This window comes from Equus przewalskii, chromosome 8 (genome assembly GCF_037783145.1).
Source record: "Equus przewalskii isolate Varuska chromosome 8, EquPr2, whole genome shotgun sequence".
NCBI classification, from domain to species: Eukaryota; Metazoa; Chordata; class Mammalia; order Perissodactyla; family Equidae; genus Equus; species Equus przewalskii.
In genome coordinates, this window is record NC_091838.1 from 45,484,073 (window position 1) to 45,503,537 (window position 19,465).

General features: G+C 41.9%; 1 protein-coding gene across 1 annotated transcript in view; it reads left to right on the forward strand.

The window, feature by feature from the left end:
- LAPTM4B (lysosomal protein transmembrane 4 beta) overlaps positions 1 to 10,178 on the forward strand; it is a 67,654-nt gene extending 57,476 nt beyond the window's left edge. The window contains exon 7 of the mRNA XM_070631810.1: positions 9,553 to 10,178. Coding sequence (XP_070487911.1) covers positions 9,553 to 9,630 — 78 coding nt within the window. The 3' untranslated portion in view covers positions 9,631 to 10,178. The remainder of the gene's footprint in view (positions 1 to 9,552) is intronic.
- Positions 10,179 to 19,465: the final 9,287 nt, after the last annotated feature.

Sequence of the window (19,465 nt, forward strand, 5' to 3'; positions counted from 1 at the left end):
GGCAGCCCCAGACCAAAGGTGTAGAATCACAAAGGAGATGTGCACAGGAGGTGGCGTCGCACCTGCAGGTTGGGGGACTCGAGGAAGCAGCTGGGATGCTTTGATAACGTTACCATGGTGATAGCTCACAGTTCATTCCTTCTGTTTTCTCAAGAGTTAAATTAGGTATTTTTATTATAGATAAAAAGGTAGGGTTTTAAGATATATTTATTTAGATATAGTTAGATGTCTATATTATTTAAAAAGTTATTTCAGATATATTTATTTAAATATTAGATATTTAAGTGGTCAGAACTATTTTAACTTTCAATTTGGGTTACTATATTATTTTGATGTTTTCTGCCCAGACATCTTCTCACCAGTGAGAATTTTTTGACCCAATTTGAAAGATTTGAGGTATGGATTCTATATTATGAGTATAATCTATAAAAGAATTTGAGTAGTTTCTCTGCTGAGAATTAAGGGAGATGATAACTTCCTCTTATACTATCAAGTGAGGACAATTTATAGTAGTTTTGCAGTGAATTGAGGATAAAAATCACCTTCTATCTTATTTGTCTTTGGAAATTATTCCTTACTATAGGCAAGGGGAAAGTTTCTCACTACAATCCTCCAAATTTGTGTTCTCCCTGTCTCCCGGTATGTTGGAGTCATTGAATACAAGATGCCATCGGTTGTAAATTGCACTCTTATTTTAGGTACCTCTTATTGTAAGATGCTGTCAATTATAAGGCTCGTCAATTACAAGCCTAAATTCAGATGTTAAAATGTTCAAAAATGTATACTTTAGAATCAAAAATATATGGGGGTGTGTGTGTTTACTTATTTATATTGTAGGTGGGGATATTTAAAAAGTTTGGAAACACTTATTCTAGATGCCTTAGAGATAAGCCCTGATTTTCTCTTTGTGATGATCCTGTCTCAAATATCTAAATGCTTATTAATCAGTTAATCATGGAGATGTGCGATTCAACTGTCCCCTTTCCTGTTTAGCCTGAGCAAAGGAAGCTCACATCTAAATAGGCAAATGTGGTTTGACCAATTTAAAACAAACATTTAATGTAAGTGCTGCCTGTTTTAAACAAGATACATTATAGACTATTCGGAGTGTGACAAATGGTGAAGAGAAAATAAATATTTAGCCGCTTGGGATTAATTTAAATGGCCCTTTAGAAGACTTAAGTGCCCCTAAATGACGAGATTGTTTTGAGGCTGTGTATTTTCATGTGTGACATTATTATTTCTATCAAGGCCAGAATACATGGTAATCCTTTTCCTTCATACAGATGAAGGCAAACTTTTTCTGTAAAGAACCAGATAGTAAATGTCTGAGGCTTTGCAGGCCATACGGTCTCTGTCATAACTCTTCAGCCCTGCTGTTGTAGTGTGAAAGCAGCTGTAGACAATACATAAACGAGTAAGTGTGTGTGTTCCAATAAAACTTTATTTATGGACGCTGAAATATGAATTTTATATGATTTTCACACATCATGAAACATTTTTCTTTGAAATCATTAAAAAAATGTAAAAACCATTCTTAGCTCCCAGGCTATGCAAAACACAGGTGGCAGGCCAGATTTGGCCCACATAGTTTACAAACCCCTACCTTAGTGGAAATTTAAGCTGAGTTTTCTGGGCATTTGCAGGACAACTATTTGAGCCATTCCAGGCATTTGTAACCCCCTCTTTCTGCCTGGACAGACCTCAGAGCTGAGCCTTCTCCTCTCACAAGTGGGATGGCAAACAATAGCACCCAATCTTGTCAAGGATTTCTTTTTCCTGAGAAAGTTTGAATTCTCCTGTGTTTACTATTTTGCCAACAGATCTAAATTAAGCTTAAATTTAACAAGCTATAGTGGAAATCAATAAAAGAGTAATTCGCTTGCAAAATAGTCACTAAAGTCTTAAAAACAGTAGCTAAAGTTATCATATGCAGTGTTACCCACTGTCTTTTATATAAAGATCCATTCCGTAAAGTCCTATTTTAGTTTACTACTAGGAAAAAGGCACACACACCTTCCTCCCTCTTCTTCCCTCACTGTGTATCTGTCCATCTACGTATGTATCTATCCATCCATCCATCCATATATAGAAATAAAAACTTCACAACCCAATAAATTTCCATTTTGCCTTATTTCTGGGTCATCTTAACATTCAGTTGTCTTATTTTGCATTATGTCCAGTGTTGCAAGCCATCTCTTCCTTTCACAAATATATGGAATACAGTGAAGATTTGTTGAGCCTTAGTGCATGCCATGTACTGTGCTAAATAAGCACATTTACTTGGGCTTATTTCACCAACCTTATGAGATAGACACTATTATTGCCCCCATTTACAGATGAGAAAAGTGAGACTTAAAGAGGTAAGTGACTGGCCCAAGGCCTCACAGTTGGGAAGCGATGGACCCAGATAGTCAACTCCACAGTCCATGCTCTCAGCCACTACCTCAGCGTACCCCAGTCTTCTTGACATAGGAGCACACATAGAAAATTACAGTATTTGTATGGCACACTGTTGTGAATGGACTCTGGTTGAGAAGCTCTGCACTTCGCCTAGAAGATAAATTCTATTTAGCAGACCCCTCCACTAGCAGGTAAGCTGTCTGCTGGCTCAAATCTTGTAAGTGTCAGTTAGTGCCTGGCACACAGTATGACCAACATTTGTTGATGAAATGCATGAACGGTATTTATAAAAGTTATTCATCTTGCTCTTTTTTTATCTCAGTTGCAGGAAATAGCTTAGATTATGTGAACCAGATCAACTCCATGCCTGTGGCCCAAACCGTCCACTGGTCATCTCCACAGAGAGAACACATGCAGAGCTCATGCCATTGCTTCCACATCTGCATCTTTTCTTAGATTCTAATGGATGGTAGCAATGTCCACTTAGTCACCTAAGCCAGTAACTTAGGAGTCATCTTTAAAACTTGTTATAATTAGGAGCCATCCCGGTGGCGCAGTGGTTAAGTTTGCACGTTCTGCTTCTTGGCGGCCCGGGGTTCGCCAGTTCGGATCCCAGGTGCAGACATGGCACCACTTGGCACGCCATGCTGTGGCAGGCGTCGCACATATAAAGTAGAGGAAGATGGGCACAGATGTTAGCTCAAGGCCAGTCTTCCTCAGCAAAAGAGGAGGACTGGCAGTAGTTAGCTCAGGGCTAATCTTCCTCAAAAAAAAAAAAACTTGTTATAATTAGTCTTTTAGCCTTTAGTCTTGAATTCTCCCTTCTCTTCATTTTTTCCTTGCTGTTGCTGCCAGATTGATCTAAAGCATAAATCTGATTTTGTCATCTTTGTACTTAAAAGCCTTCAAGGGTTCTGCTGTTTATTTCTGTAGCATTTCTCAACTGTGATGTCACTCCACTTTGCTATGTGACAGTTACTTGTGACTTATGGGGTAATATTTAAAACTTCAGTTTGCCAATGGTTTGAATTTTTTTCCTTTGAATAAATAAGAACAGATTCAGGATTATCCCTACAACAGCATCGGTCTCAGCTGCTTGCATTCTGGTATTTTCTTGAAGCCAGAGGAGGGAGTGGAGTATCAACTTCATCCTGCCAAGTCCATCTTATTTGTGAGGCAGCTTCGAGGGGCTGTTACTGAAGTCCGTCAACAGTTGTTCCTCCCAGGAGCTTTCATGAAAATTGTGCCCCTTGCTTGCCACCTGTGACCCCCCCAAAGGAACCAAAAAGAGAAAGAAGTCTCTGTTTATGGTGGTATGTTCTTTATTTTTCCAAGTTTTGTGGGGAAGTTGCCCCTTGATGACTGGCTTCCTCTTTCCTTCACACCACTGTGATTATTCTTTTATTTTTAAAATATTACTTTTATTTTTAACACATTATTACATGTGCATAGCTAAAAATCATGGTATTGAAAGATTTATTTCTTGTCCTCTCCCATTCTCTTGCCCGTCCTCCACTCTTCACCCAGCAGCAAACATTGTCACCTCTCTTGTTTCTTCTAGTATTTGCCTCCCTGTGTTAAAATATGTCTACATTACTAATTTTTCACTGGCCAGTTTGAGATATCTCCCCTGCCTTCATCCTCCTCATACGGTCATACCAAATTTTTGGGTTAGGTCGCCAGTTAACGTTTACTTTGACTACGTGAGTATGTGGGTATTGTTCAGTGCAGAGCTCTGTCATATGTATTCCCTTTCTTGTACAATTTTTATTTTTCCTGAGCAAACGTTTGCCTTGTGTTTTCAGCTGCCAAGATTTTTACCTTTTACCTCATCCCGATCCTTTCTATGTGGCTGTGGGATCTGTCAGTTACCTTTTACTATTATTTTCCAAATGTTTGACTGTATGAGATAATCTGTCAGTTCCCTTTCTTTCCTGAGCTTCTGCTCCTCCTGCTTCAGGCTGGATGAGGTGCCACACAGTCGTCGTCCTGGGCCCTGCTTTCCTTTTAACTTACCTTACTCTTATTAGGATGTGGGGGCCAGCACACAGGCTTCTGGTGCAGTTTACCTTGTGCCTTGTGCTGTCCCCCACCCCCAGTCCTGGACCCCCAAATCTCCAGGGATGGTTCTTTGAGGATCTGATGAAAGCTCTGAACATTCTTCCCAGGAAAATAAATGCACAAACACAAAATTTGGCATGTAATTTTGTGACTGTCTGAAGATATTTATGTAACTTATATATGATACTTTTGGGAATGTAATCCTGGCAACTGTAGAATTCTAAATAAGCCTTCCATGGCTTAACTCTAATATTACAGTAAAAGTCCAACTCTAAGCATAGTACCTGAACATTTCCTATTTTTACCAATAAATAGTTCTTTCCTCTTGAGCATTTTATCATTTCTTAATATTTGATGGAATGAATTAGTTTCTCAAATTTTAATGACTTATGGGTTTATGGCCACTTGGAATCATTTCTATTCCTGGATCTTACATTTTGCAACCTAGATGTTAATTTATATCTCCCTCCAACTGTTCTTTATGTTGATGTAGCTAACAAGAATGAAGGTTCCCCTGGTAACACTCTGAATATTTGTTGAGTTGAATTGAAATGAATAATGAGCTTCTTTCCCACCAGCACACTGTCACCTAGCACGACGACTCCCAATTGAAGAGACGCTATTTATAGATAGATGCTACTCTTCCTAATGAACAGATGCCTCTGGGGTCACTGGTAAGAGGGACTTTTCTGTCTGTGTGAGAGAGACTTACACCATCATTTAATCACTCTGCAGTTGAGATCCCATGAAGGCAAACTTCCAGGGATTGTACTTGGATTAGAATTTGGTTGTATTGAATGTTGTTGGAAGCAAAGTGGTCTGTGGTGGAGATTTGTAACATTTGTGTCCATCTATTCATTGAGTAGCTGCTGTTTACCAGGCTGTGACTTTAGATTGAAGTAGGACATGACCTATATTCTTAGTCCTCAGAGATTATTTTTTGGTCATTCATTGTGAGTGATTACATTTTTTAAAGTAAAAGACTGGGTTTAACTAAATGCCAACTTCTAAAAATGTCAAAATAATTAAGTTTCCACCAATTTTGTTGTATGGCATCTTAATTGGCATACTCTATCTTAATTGACCCTACAGTTATTTTCTCAGATTTTCAAGTACATCATTGGTCTTAGTAGAAAAGGACAATGGCAAGTTTTTTTAGTCAGCATTTACAGACTGTATGTAATAGAAACAGCATGGCAGCCCCTACTCCACCAGCCCTCCCTTGAAATCATCAATAATATTAACATCATTTAGATAAAAAAGATGATGCTGTCTCTTCAGAATTTAAAACCAATTCCATTTGGACAACTTTTCCTTGAAAGTAGTCCAGGAGCGTGAAGTGCTGTGTGAAGAAGATTCCACAGTCAGCATTTCGTCTGTGGTAACGGGGAAGTGAAGACGAGTGAGTGTCAGAAACCTTGGTGCAAGGAGACTTCCCAGGCATCTGGACTTTGGGGAAAGCGTCCAAGTCAATAGAGCATTTGAGAGAAAAAGCCATGAGAGTGGTAAAATATTGATGTGAAGTGAAACTTTAAAACAAGTTTGAAAATAAATAGCAAGAAATAGTGACAAATTGCCAAACTTAACGTGAAAATAAGTTTTGGACACAAAAGGCAAATGTGCAGCACTTTTTTCCTTTTTTTTTTTTAAGATTGGCACCTGAGCTAACATCCGTTGCCAATCTTTTCTTTCTTCTTCTTCCTCTCCCCAAAGCCCCCCGGTACATAGTTGTATATCTTAGTTGTGGGTCCTTCTAGTTGTGGCATGTGGGACACTGCCTCAATGTGGCCTGATGAGCGGTGCCATGTCTGCGTCCAGGATCCGAACCAGCGAAACCCTGGACCCCCAAAGCGGAGCGCATGAACTTAACCACTCGGCCATGGGGCCGGCCCCACTTTTTTTCTTTTTAAAGAAAACTTTGTGTTTAATCGTCAGTGAACATCTTGGAGAGAGTTTGAGTGTTGCATTTTCCTCCAGAGAAAAAATAAGTTGGATATAATGGCTGATTTCACCCCCTTTTAAGTAGCTCCACTGCATTTTAGGACAATTTCTCCAAGGATAATGATAGATATGAATCAGTTAATTGTTTAATGAGGTTGTGGAACATAATGCTGAAGCTCAGTCATGCAAAATTTAATATTTCTGGTGCTCATCACAGCTGCTCCCATTGTTTATAAGTTATTGTATCTAATGCACACACTTGTACTGGAGGCTCAGTCCTTAGTCAAGCACGCAGGCTCGGAGGAGAGCTGTGGCTGTGTTGTAGAGAAGACGTTTTTTTCCTCAGCTCCAGCTGAGACTTTTAGGATTCCTAGTGGTGATGCTGCAGCTAGCTCCTAGATGAAGCTCCCTAAGGTGGTACACAAGTCTCTCTCCGTGCTCTGACCCTGCCTGTCTTTCCAGTTGCATCTCCGCAGCATCCTCCCCGATGTACACCTTCACCATCGCCAATCCCTTGCTTCCCAGGGAGAGCTCTGCTTTCAGGCTTCCCTCCGTTTGCCTGGGCTCTTATCTGTCCACCTGCAGTGCCATCCTCTTTGCTCTATGCCCGATCCTACTTATCCTCCTGAGAGGCCTTCCTTATCCCCTCCAGCCTAAATTAGTTCTCCCTGTCTGTTCTTCTGTAACGTCTTGTCTACACCCACGCACTGATCATGCTCAGTTTACCTGCTTCACCTGTCTCTGCCTCTGCTAGACTGATCTCCTTTAACAGACGCAAGGTGTGTTCGGTGCGTGTTGCCAATGCCGAGCCCCCTCTATATACTAGGTGCTCAGTAGTTGCTGGTTTGTCGAACGTGAGAGCAGAGGGTTTCCTTTTGTGGGGAAGACACTGGGAATGCGTCCTGGCCTTGGATTGGCGTCCTGTACGCAGTGTTTAATGGGTCCTCCTGTCCCTTTCAGCACCGGCAACACAAACATTTGCCCGACTCTGTCCCTTGGGTAATACCTGATGCATGAAGTACTTAGGTCATAGGTGCAATATCACCACCACTTTCGGGAACAGAGGCCATGAGGCAGATGAGAACAATTCTTGGGCCCGTTGACATCGCTGGTGTGGAGCTGTGCCAGTTATCCACTCACCGCATAGCAGCTGCACAGGCCCCCTTTTAGCCCGTTTGGAGCTGGGCCTTGTGAATATTTCTCCTTTACCAGCCACCCCACTTTTAAGCCTTGTCCATAGAGGGCACTGGAGGAAGAAGGGGTTTTCTTTTCCTGGTTCCTTTGTGTGCCTGCAGGGTGTCTGGGTCCTATAGGCAACGCCCGGTGGGGGGAGAGCAGGACAGTGGCGGCAGCACTTCCTCCTCGTGATGGCCTCCCCAGCACACAGCCTGCTCTCAGGCAGTTGCCAGGGCAAGTGGCACCTCCCCATGAACAGTTTCCAGCAGCAGGTGGACAGCATCTCTGCAGCAGCATCCCAGCATCCCAGCAGGTGGTTCTTTACGTCCCAGCCTGACTGTGGACCAGCTCTGGCCTGGTTCACCCCAGAAACTTCTGTGCCATCCAGTGGGTTTTACCCATCCCATCTCCAACAATATCTGATTCCCAGCCTTGGGAGGGGACCCCTTTCCATTGTTGGTTGCTTCCTTGAGTGCCCTCACTTAGCACTAATATCCATTAGAGCTCTCTTTTTTTCCCCTCTTAGCTAATTCTCCATTCTTCCAAACCCCTGTTAATTATTCTTTATTAAACTTTTTGTGTTCAAATTCCTGGGTAGCTTCTGTCTTCTGATTGGACCCAAACCAGTACAGATGCCCTCTGCCTAGAATGCCAGGCTCCAGTTCCCCACCTAGGGAACCATACAGGTGCCCCAAGGGCCAGCCTAAATGATACCTCCATCATTTATTCTACCACCATCATTTGAGTCCTTGCCATTGAGTAGGCCCTAGGCCCAACTCTGGGGTTAAGTAAGACGACGCTTCAGCCCCACAAGAGCTCCAAGACCAGAAGAAGAGAAAAGTAAGCAGTGAAGTGTGTTGAGCTAGAGAGGGCTGTGTGTGTGTGGTTGGGGTTCTGTCTTAAAACAGAAACTTAAAATTTTAGTGTCATGCCTCTAGGAACCAAAAGGATAGATAAATGGAAATTCATGAAATTGATAAACATTTACCCCTTTAAGTGATGTCCATAATAGAAAAAGTGCCAAAGTGTGTTTTGTTTTGTTCTGTTTTGTGTGTGAATATTCTTTCTCTTTCCACAAAGCACTTGAGGTGGATAAGGTTTTAGTTTATCTCATCTCTGAATTTCTAAGGGCAGGAACTGTCTTTTAATTATCTAGTCCCCACAATGCCTGTCACATAGTAGGTGCATAATAACTGTTGGTTGACTGAATAAAGGCTAATCGTACTGAGTTGATATTCCCCATGTTTTGTTTTCTACTCCAAGAAAGCCAAAATCAGCCAGCGTTTTCTAACACTGACAGTTCATGAACAATCACCAGCAGTTGTTTCTGTGCTGGAAATGTGAGCAGAGAGATGCTCAGTCCGCTTGGTGTGTGTGCTTGTCTGTTCCTCTCCAGCCCTTTACAGGTAACATCTGCCACTGCAGGTGTGTATCAAGCAGTGTGTTGGGTATTTTATAGATCTCTGAATCTCAGGAATCCATTCTCGAGATGTGGAAATTGAGGTGAAGTAACTTACCAAGGCTACGTTGATAAAATGTGGCTGAGCCAGGCTGAATCCAGCTTGCCACAAAGCCCTTGTGTTTTCCACTCTGCTGCCCGGATCTCACCATGAACGGTTCCTCAGGTGCCTGCCCTGTTTGTGTGTGTACATGTTCATGTCACCCAGGGCCTTTTTTCCTCTTCAGAGCCACCACTGCCTCCTTCCTAATCCTAGAGACACAGCCCCCTGGCCCTCCAGGCACATGTGGACAGGGTTCAGAAGACTGAAAAAGAGCCAAAAGTCTCTTCTCATTTGGTTCTTTCAGGATTCAAAAAGTCTCTCACCAAAATCTGTCCATTGCTGGAAAGTTGAAATTTGATACAGGTTATGGAAAACGTTTAATTGCAAAAAAGTTCAGTTAAAGTTAAAAGCTCAGGAAAAGTATGTGCTCCTTTAAAGACTAACCCGTGTCGTCTCTTTTTCTTCTCAGGTGCTGTTACCCCCGTATGACGATGCCGCGGTGAATGGCGCTGCCAAGGAGCCGCCGCCACCTTATGTGTCTGCCTGAGCCGAAAGAGGGGTGAAGCCGAGAGCAACGACTTGACTTTTCAGACATCGGAGCAATAGTTGTTTAATGTCACTTCTGAGATGAGCTCTCTGAGCTTATTTGTTGCTGAAATGCTTCAGTTTTAAAATTTAGATTTTAAGTTGAAACCCTCTGTAGTTTTAAACATATGCTTTAGCTAGAGCACTGTGATAGATTAACTGTGGAATTCTTTCTGTAGGGTGGGTGTAATGGCTTCCCTCATCTTCCCTAGGCATTGAAACTTTCCAACAATATGGAGGAAGCTTGAATCAGAGAAGTCTGGTTTTGTACCTGGTTTTGTACCTAACTCTGGGCTCCAGAGTTAGGGAATTTGTCACACTTTCTCTCTCTCTTCCCTCTGTCTCTTTTGAAAGTGTCAAATAAAATCAAAATTAGACAATGCTTTTTCTTAAGCCGTTCCAATGTATAGAAGAAACCCTTACGAGAGTAAGAATGTTAATTGTGTAATCATCGCTCTAATGGGTAAACAGGAGTCCATATATATAAATAAAAAACAAGATTTTCCTTAAGATCTTTTATGAGTTACATTGAGTGACAGTTTGAATTTGTTGGTCAAAGATTTTGTCCATGGGCTAAATTGAGACCCTCCGATAATCCCAGGCAGTGAGAGCAGTCACTGTTGATGGCTGTTCCTGAACACCCTGTGGCTGGGTCATGGCATGTCTGGTCTCTGTTGGAGGGTGGACTGATTGATTGGCACTGCATGGTATCGGGTGCTCCCTTCCTCCTGGTTTCCCACCCACCCAGGGGCCCCTTTCACTAAGTGTTCTGCCCTCACCTGGTTCAAGGAGGACATCCATCCATCCATCCATCCATCTCGCTTTATCAAGTGGAATTGCTGATATGTATTTGCCTAATAATATGAAAACAGATTTTCTTTTTCTCTCCCTGCAAGGCATATCCTACTATTTTGAACTTGCGAGTATGCCTAGGCATCTTTTATTTATTTTTATTTTTTATTCTTTTTTCTGCTTTTTCTCCCCAAATCCCCCCAATACATAGTTGCATATTTTAGTTATGGGTCCTTCCAGCCGTGGCATGTGGGATGGCGCCTCAGCGTGGCCTGACGAGCAGTGCCATGTCTGTGCCCAGAATCCAAACCAGCGAAATCCTGGGCCACCAGAGCAGAGCGCACAAACTTAACCACTTGGCCACGGGGCCGGCCCCTGAACTTCCAAGTATGCCTAGTCATCTATTAAAATATAAAACAGACTTCAGAAAAATGAGAGGGGTGCTTTCCTTGTGGAATGCTCTTCTCTTGACTACCTGAATTTTAAAGGACTTTTATATATTAATATGTTCAAAAGTCACAGCTCTCCTGTCTCTTCGTTATTGAATGTGCTGTAAATAAAGGCTTTTGCAATTAAAGTGAGATTTGCCCACATCCAAGAAAAGAACCTTTTGACTCTGGTGACTGCCTAGTGACCCTTCTCACCCACATGTGGCCGTGCAGACACAACATGATTTGGCCTAATGGCTTATTTCACACATACGTGTTTTTTAATATTTCAGTGCTGATAAAATCAGAGCATCTTAGGCCAAGAGAAATGGAGATAAACAGACCCAAGCTTCCCACATTCCTAATCCCTGCGTATGCCAAGCTCTGTGTGCTCAACCATTGTGCATATGATCGCTTTATGTCCATCCTGCACTCTTAATGAGCAGTTCAGATTTTACCATGTGCCAAGGGAGGTTAAAATAAGAGAGGTGGGAGGGGGGGTTTTTATCCCTGAGAAACAGCCTCAGTTATTTTGATGTATCTCATTAGTATTCTTTATAGGCAACCTAAGAAATTCTATTCCCTGAAGCTTTATGCCCATAAGCTTCACACTAAGTTAAACACATTAAAGGTTGTTAGGGGTGGAAAAGACCTATCAGATAGTCTCACCGATCCCTGAGGAAGTCACATAGGATGTCACAGTTACGTCCCATGATCCTCCAGCTCTTTGCCCAATGATTTTGCAGTATGAGAATGGGCACAGGGTCAGAGGGAGAGGAGTGCTGATTTTGAGAGTCTATGTAGGGTCTTCGGGGAGGATCTTGTTCACATGACGCTCAGCACCACAGACATCAGGATATCACTTCACATTCAGGGATCCCATAGGGTGCTGGTGTTGCTGGTTTTTCTTTTTTTTTTTTAAGTTTTTTAATTTTTTTCCTTTTTCTCCCCAAAGCCCCCCGGTACATAGTTGTATATTTTACTTGTGAGTCCTTCTAGATGTGGCATGTGGGATCCTGCCTCAGCGTGGTTTGATGAGCAGTGCCATGTCCATGCCCAGGATTCAAACCGTCGAAACACTGGGCCGCCTGCAGTGGAGCGTGCGAACTTAACCACTCTGCCACGGGGCCAGCCTCTGGTTTTTCTTGACTTACAGCATAACCCAGGCTAAGCTCGAAAGCTGCCTCCATATTTACCTCTACAAAGTAAAGAATTATCGTTGCTTAGTCTCCACTATGGGGAGGTAGTGATGTGTGGATTAAAATGACCCTGCAGAGCACATTCATGTCTCAGCAATTCACTGTCTTTGTCTCATTGCTAATCCCGATAAATATCTCTCTTTTAGATGTATTTTAAATCCCACTTTAATATCTAGCCCCTTTGTCCTATTTTGTTGTCTACAGAGAAACCAGAACAGTCACTAACTACCTCAGTTGTTCCCATGCCTGTATACTTCTTGGTCACTTTACTGATGGGATCTCCTCAGTATTTTTCATCTTGACCCTCCAAGCCCTAATTTTTAGAGTCACGGACATTCAGCCCAGCACCACGAGGTGTGCAGATGGACCCACCAGTAAGCAGCTCCTGTAGGAGAGAATTTGAAGTCTGTTTGCTGGGGCAGAGGGAAGGGGAAAACTTAGACCTTTTGGCTTAGATGTGGTCTGTCTACCCCAGAAACCGAACATCCATTGAATAAGCTAGCCAGATTCCAGAATGCCAAGTCATATGGAAGAGTTCTAAGGCCAGTTGCCTTCCCCTTCCTGTACCTTCTTACGTAAACATGTGCAGCACCTCCCCAGAGTCTGATGTCCTTGTTCCTGCCCCAGCCCTATCCTATTGTCCCCAAGAATGCAAGAAACTTTCGTCCTCCCATCCTTTCCGGCTTCCCTCCCCCAATCCCCGCCCCGCCCCGCCCCCCCCCCCCCCCACCTTTGTTAACTCTGCTCTGGGCCTAAACATTTGTTTTGTTTGACTGCTTAACCAAACCACACCTTATTTCATTTGTCTTTTCTCTCTACCCTCGGTTCGTTAATCAACAGTACTTCTTAGTAATGATCTAAGTAGACCATCTTTATAGGCTGTAACTATTAAAGTTGTTTTCTCCATCTCCAGAGGGATGTATTGCATTTGAAATATTCATCATTCGAGAAAAAATCCTGCCATGCACGCTGAGCTTTTGTGATTGAGGTAAACTAATGAGACTATAAAAACATTTCCATTTTTAAAAAACAAGATGTATTAGTTTTTGCAGCCAGTCTGGAAACTGACTTAGATATCATTAAATAACATCGCTGCGGGTCACACAGGCAGTCTCTTAGGTTCTGGAGGAAACGGCAGCTGTCTTTGCCAAGGTATTGAAAGAGTAACTCATGCAAAAGGACTGCCAACATAAAGTGCAGGCTAAGCCATTTCAGGGCTCCCCACCTTCAGACATAACGAGCCTCAAAAATAGTGCCTGTGGCTGTATGAAATGGGTTGTTGGCAGCTCAGATACACGTTCCAAAAGGGAAGAAAAAAGGATGCATTGCAAGGATGTCTCCACACCCATGGAATTCACTTAAAGTGTTTCTGCACACTGGCCAAGTTTTCTGCCAAATGACTCTGCTGTATGGAAGCCAGCCAGATCTGCAACCTTCTGCCCAGAAGCCCACGCCTGCCTTCTGCTGACTAGAGTACAGAGCAGAGAGAGAAGTTGTCACTTGGCCAACTCAGCAAAAGTTACATCAAAGCAAAAGTCTGAGCACTATCCGCAATCGATGTGATCTTAATTAGCAAAAACAGCTGCTGCTTCAGAATGGAGAGTTTGGCTTAAAACAGCAGGATGGACTCAAGTTTTGTTTGTTTTATACCATCTAAAACTTACACATGCTTTTAAAAAAGTCATTAACAGGACAAACAGTTTTTACTTATTAAGTAAACTTATTAAGATGAGAACCTCATTAACTCAGCAAATAAAATTATCTATATTCTTTGGTGTATGTCAAGATGTTCAGGGTGTGTTGTGGCAGTAGAGCAGAGAGAGTCTGGAAAGGAACTGTGTGGCCCTGGGTAGGTTGGGCGTAATTAGCCAGCGTTGAGGGTCTGAGCCACATTTCTCTCAGGAATGGCTAGGATTGAATGTGTCATCATCTTGTCTGCTGCTTCCTAGTCACACATCCGGTGCTGTGGCTCCTGCTATACCTACTCACAACTGGAAAAGTTGTATTCAGCGACAGGTCCTGGATTCCTGGGAGCCTAAGTTTGGGCCATCCCATCTAGGCCATCAGACCTGATGAGGCTTCCACCGGTGGTCTCTCTGCCCAAGGAAACTCCACTTCTGGGAAAACCGGGAACAATGTGTCTGCTCTCTGTGACCGACAACAACACAAAGGACCCTATGTCCTGCGAGGTGGGGATGCCCCTCTGACCCAGTGTGGTCGCCTTTGTGTGATGTCACTTCACCCAGTATTCATTTTAGCTAAAGGAGTGTATTTTTAATTATTCTATTTCACTCTTTTACTCTCACAGAATATTTCTTTAATTCTTTTACCTTTAGGTCTTTTTTATTAAATTTATCTTTCCTACTTATAGTTCCTTTCAACAAATAATCGTGGCAGCTCTAACCCTGATTTTATCAACATTCCCAGTCTCCTCTGTCTTGATGACCTATTGACATTTCATATTCATTGTGCCCAAAAAGGAGAACTGCCCTCCCTTCCCCCCAAAGCTGTTCCTATGGACTCGTTTATCTGGTGGCGGCCTCCCCATCATTCCAGTCATCCCAACCTGAGAGCATAGGTCCTCTTTGCTTTGTCCCTCTTCCTCTCTCTCCCCATATCTAATCCATCCCCAGCCCTGTGTCTTCTGCCTTTTTATCAGGTAAAATGACATTTGCCATTTACTGAGTCCTTCCTATGTGCCAGCCATGCTGCTACGCATTTTACACATATTAACTGTTTATCTCCATTTCATAGATGAGGAAATCGAGACTTTTAAAGGGGAATAACTGGTCCCAAGTCACACAGGAAGGAGTAGAGCCAGGATTTAAATGCCAATTGAATCCATCTAAGTGGGTGTTGCATATTTTTGAGACTTCTGGAATTTCAGAATTCTGTATATAACTTCTCACTTTTTTTTTTTTTATTTTGAGGAAGATTAGCCCTGAGCTAACATCTGCTGCCAATCCTCCTCTTTTTGCTGAGGAAGACTGGCCCTGAGCTAACATCCATGCCCATCTTCCTCCACTTTATATGTGGGATGCCTACCACAGCATTGCTTTTGCCAAGCGGTGCCATGTCTGCACCTGGGATCTGAAGCGGTAAACCCCAGGCTGCCAAAGTGGAACATGTGCACTTAACCGCTGAGCCACTGGGCCGGGCCCATCACTTCTTACTAACAATGGTTGTTTCTACTAATTTGAATTAATACATCCCAAGAAGGGAAGCAAGTCATGCAAAGCCATGCGAACTTGGTAAACTTGGGGTGGCTCTTTAACTAGAGGTTTGTAAAGCTGTCAATTTCCTTTTTAATTAGACTGGAAAATGCTCTCCAAATGTCAGCTTTTAATTCTTATTATACAGAATTTATTCAGGTAGGAAGAAAGATCAACAGAGGTGGACCTTTTATATTGGTTGTTTTAAATGAGCAATTTCCTTTTAAGAAAATTAGGCACCATTTTAAACTGCACTGATTTATCTTTGTTGCGAAAAACATCACGTTAAGATTTCAAGCATCATAATTTAGGCTAGTACCCAAGTAAGTAGAACAGTGATGTTGTTTGTTTGCATCATCTTGGAGGACTCAGTAGGGGCCTCAAGACTCAACTTCCTTCCCTTTGCATACCCAGAAAACCTATATCATCGTGTCTATTTTCAAATCTATCAAATGGAGACAGAATAGAGCAGTCCTTTCCCTTGGGGCTGTAGGCTTGCTTCTGCCCCAGGACGTTAATGCACTATATCATCTGTGTTCCTGAGAGCTAACTTCCTTTTTCATTTTTTTTTTTTTGCGGAAGATTAGCCCTGAGCTAACATCCATCACCAATCCTCCTCTTTTTGCTGAGGAAAACTGGCCCTGAGCTGATGTCCATGCCCATCTTCCTCTACTTTATATGTGGGATACCTGCCACAGCACGGCTTGCCAAGCGGTGCCATGTCCGCACCTGGGATCTGAACCGGTAAACCCCAGGCCACCAAAGTGGAACGTGTGCAGTTAACCGCTGTGCCATCAGGCCAGCCCTGAGAGCTAACTTCCTAAACATCTTACTAGAGAATCCAGGCAGCATTTGGGCATCAGAAAACACTGTAAACATGTGGATTTTTAAAAAATTACATAAGTAATGTGCTGTAAGAAAAAGTACAAAATAAAGCCAATAACTCATCCTTTGGGTCTCAACTTGAAAGTCACGTCCTTCTGGAAGCCTTCTATGACCCACTAGTCTGGGAGGTATTGGTTTTCGTCCTCCCATAGCATATCCAGCGTCCCAATCAAGACACATGTTACAGTCTGTGGTTCCTGTCACTTTTCTCGTCTGTGACTCCCCAGTAGATTAGAAACTCATAGAATCTGTGTCTGCGTTCCTTACTGTTCTGTCCTCAGCGCCTGGCACTTGTCTGGCAAATAGAAGGAACTCAAAAATGGTTACTAGACTAAAAATAAAATAATCATATGAGAGAAATTAAAACCGCTTGTAATGCCACCCATGGCGATTGTGACAAATTTTTAAGAACAACTCAGTGGGGCTCAAGCTCCACAGCCAACTTCTCCCAGACGAGCCCACTGGAAGACAGCCTCATGCCTGTAGACCGTGTAAGGAAACAAAGAGAGGTGTACTCCTCCAGCAAACCCTTCCAAAGCCACTGCTGGAGTTGTGTGTACTGGGGGCGGGGTGGGGGGGGGCACTCATCTTGACTTCTAGAAGAAAGTTCTAAAGGTGATAGGCAAAATCAGCAACTTGGTAAGAAAAGGATTGATCTCTCAAGAAAGATTAAAGGATGGCTCAGAGGAGAGGCTGGCTAATGCTCTGCTTCGATTTGAAATCAAAAGGAAGTGGCATTCTGAGCTCTAACTATTCTTGTGATCAAGTTCCTTTCATGTGAGTGTAATTCAGTGGGGCTCTGAATGGAGAATTAAATCACTAGATGTGTCTCTCTTTAGGAACTTTCTGTTTTCCCTTTCCTAGTAGATCATTGTATTGTTAAAGCAATCAATGACCAAATCCAAGACCTTATGGAATTCTGACGCCTTGGGTATATGTGGGAAAATTCTGAACAGCTAACTGAGTTCAGCGATGTGTTCGCCCATTCCTGGGCACTTCAGATGTAAACACAACCCCTGAAAGACTATGTGTGATAAAGCATGTTTGTGTTTCATCCTTTACAAGAATGTCACAAGATCCTATTCTAAGCCATGTGAATTTCCCTGTGGCGGGGACCACAGACACCCATACTTGTAGAAGTCCCCACCAGCAGGCAAGTCCTGCAGTGTAAAACAGTACTCTGAGGAGGGAGTGTAAACTGCAGAAAAGGTATGCGAAAGCACGGGAATGGAAGCTGAGGAGTGGAGCAAGAAGCCCTTCCTGCCTACATGTGAGAGACTTGGTTCCAGGAAAACAGCATTCCAAGGAGGTGTACAAATGAGGAAGAAAAGTCCACTTTCAAAAGAGATTTAAAAATGTGCACAAGGACTCAGAATTTAAACCTGTGCTCTTCCCATAAACCCAAAATGTGTTAAGATATAATTCACATACCATACAATTCGCCAATTTAAAGCATATGATTTAATGGTTATTATTCAAAGATTTGTGTAACCATCATTACAATTAATTTTAGAACATTTTCATTACCCCCAAAGGAAACTCTGTACCCGTAAACAGTCACTCCCATTCCCCCAACCTGTCCAGCTCCAGGCAACCAGAAATTTATTTACTGTCTCAGTGGATTTACCTATTCTGGACATTGAATCATACAACAAATAGTCTTCGGTGATCAGCTCTTTCACTTAGCACATTTTCAAGGTTTATCTGTCCTGGAGCATGTGTCGCTGTTTCATTCCTTTTTATTACTGAATAATATTCCATTTTACTTATCCATTCATCAGTTGGTAAGCATATGGGTTGTTGTTTCCACTTTTTGGCTATTATAAATAATGCTGTGATGAACACTTGTGTACAAGCTTTTGTGTAGGTGTATATTTTCATTCCTTTTGGATGTATACCTAGGAATGGAATTCCTGAGTCATATAAGTATATGTCTAACTTTTTGAGAAGCTGCCAAACTGTTTTCCACAGCAACTGCACCATTTTACATTCCTATCAGTAGTGTATGAGGGTTCCAATTTCTCTGCATCCTTGTCAACACTTGTTATTGTCTGTCTTTTTTTATAGTCATCCTAGTGGGTGTGAAGCAATGTCTTGTGGTGTTGATTTGCATTTCTCTGATGGTGAATGATGTTGAGCATCTTTTCACTTGCTGATTGACCATTTGTGTATCTTCCTTGGAGAAATTCCTATTCAGAAACTTTGCCCATTTATTAATTGGGTCGTCTTTTTATTATTGAATTATGAGTCCTTTATATATTCCAGATACAAGTCTCTTATTTTCCAAAATAAGATACAAGTCTATGATTTGCAAAAATTCTCCCCTCTTCTGTGGGTTGCCTTTTCTTGCTGGTGTCCATTGAAGCACAAAAGTTTTCATTTATGAACTCCAATTTATCTATTTTTTTCTTTTGTCACTTGTGCTTTTGGAGTCATATCCAAGGAGCCACTGCCTAATCCAAGATCATGAAGATTTACTTCTATATTTTCTTCTAAGAGTTCAATAGCCTTAGCTCTTACATTTAGGCCTTTGATCTATTTTGAGTTAATTTTTGCATATGGTATGAGGTGAGGATCCAACCGAGTTCTTTTCCATGTGTCTATCTAGTTGTCCCAGCACCACTTGTTGAAATTCTTTCCACCGTTGGATGGTCTTAGCACCTTTGTTGAAAATCAATTAACTCTAAACGTGAAGGCTTATTTCTGATCTCTCCATCCTATTTCATTGAATTATGTGTCTATCTTTATGTAGGTACCACACGGTCTTGATTACTGTAGTTTTGTAGTAAGTTTTGAAATTAGGAAGTGTGAGTCCTCCAACTTTGTTCTTCTTTTTCAAGATTGTTTTGGCTACTCTGGGCCCCTTGAATTTCCATATGAACTTTAGCATCAGCTTGTTAATCTCTGCAAAGAAGTCAGCTGGGATTTTGATAGGCATTGTGTGGATTCTGTAGATCAGTTAAGGGAGTATTGCCATCTCAACAAGATTAAGTCTTCCAATCTTTCTATTTGTTTAGATCTTTCCATTTTTTTAGATCTCCTTCAATTTCTTTCAACAATGTTTTGTAGTTTTTAAAGTATAGGGTTTGTATTTCTTTCATTAAATTTATTTCTAAGTGATTTATTCTACTTGATACTATTGTCAATGGAATTATTTTCTTAATTTCATTTTCAGATTGTAGAGAAATATAACTGATTTTTGTCTATTGATCTTGTATCCTGCAACCTTGCTGAAATAATTTAGGAGTGCTAATAGTTTTTTTAGTGGTTTCCATAGGATT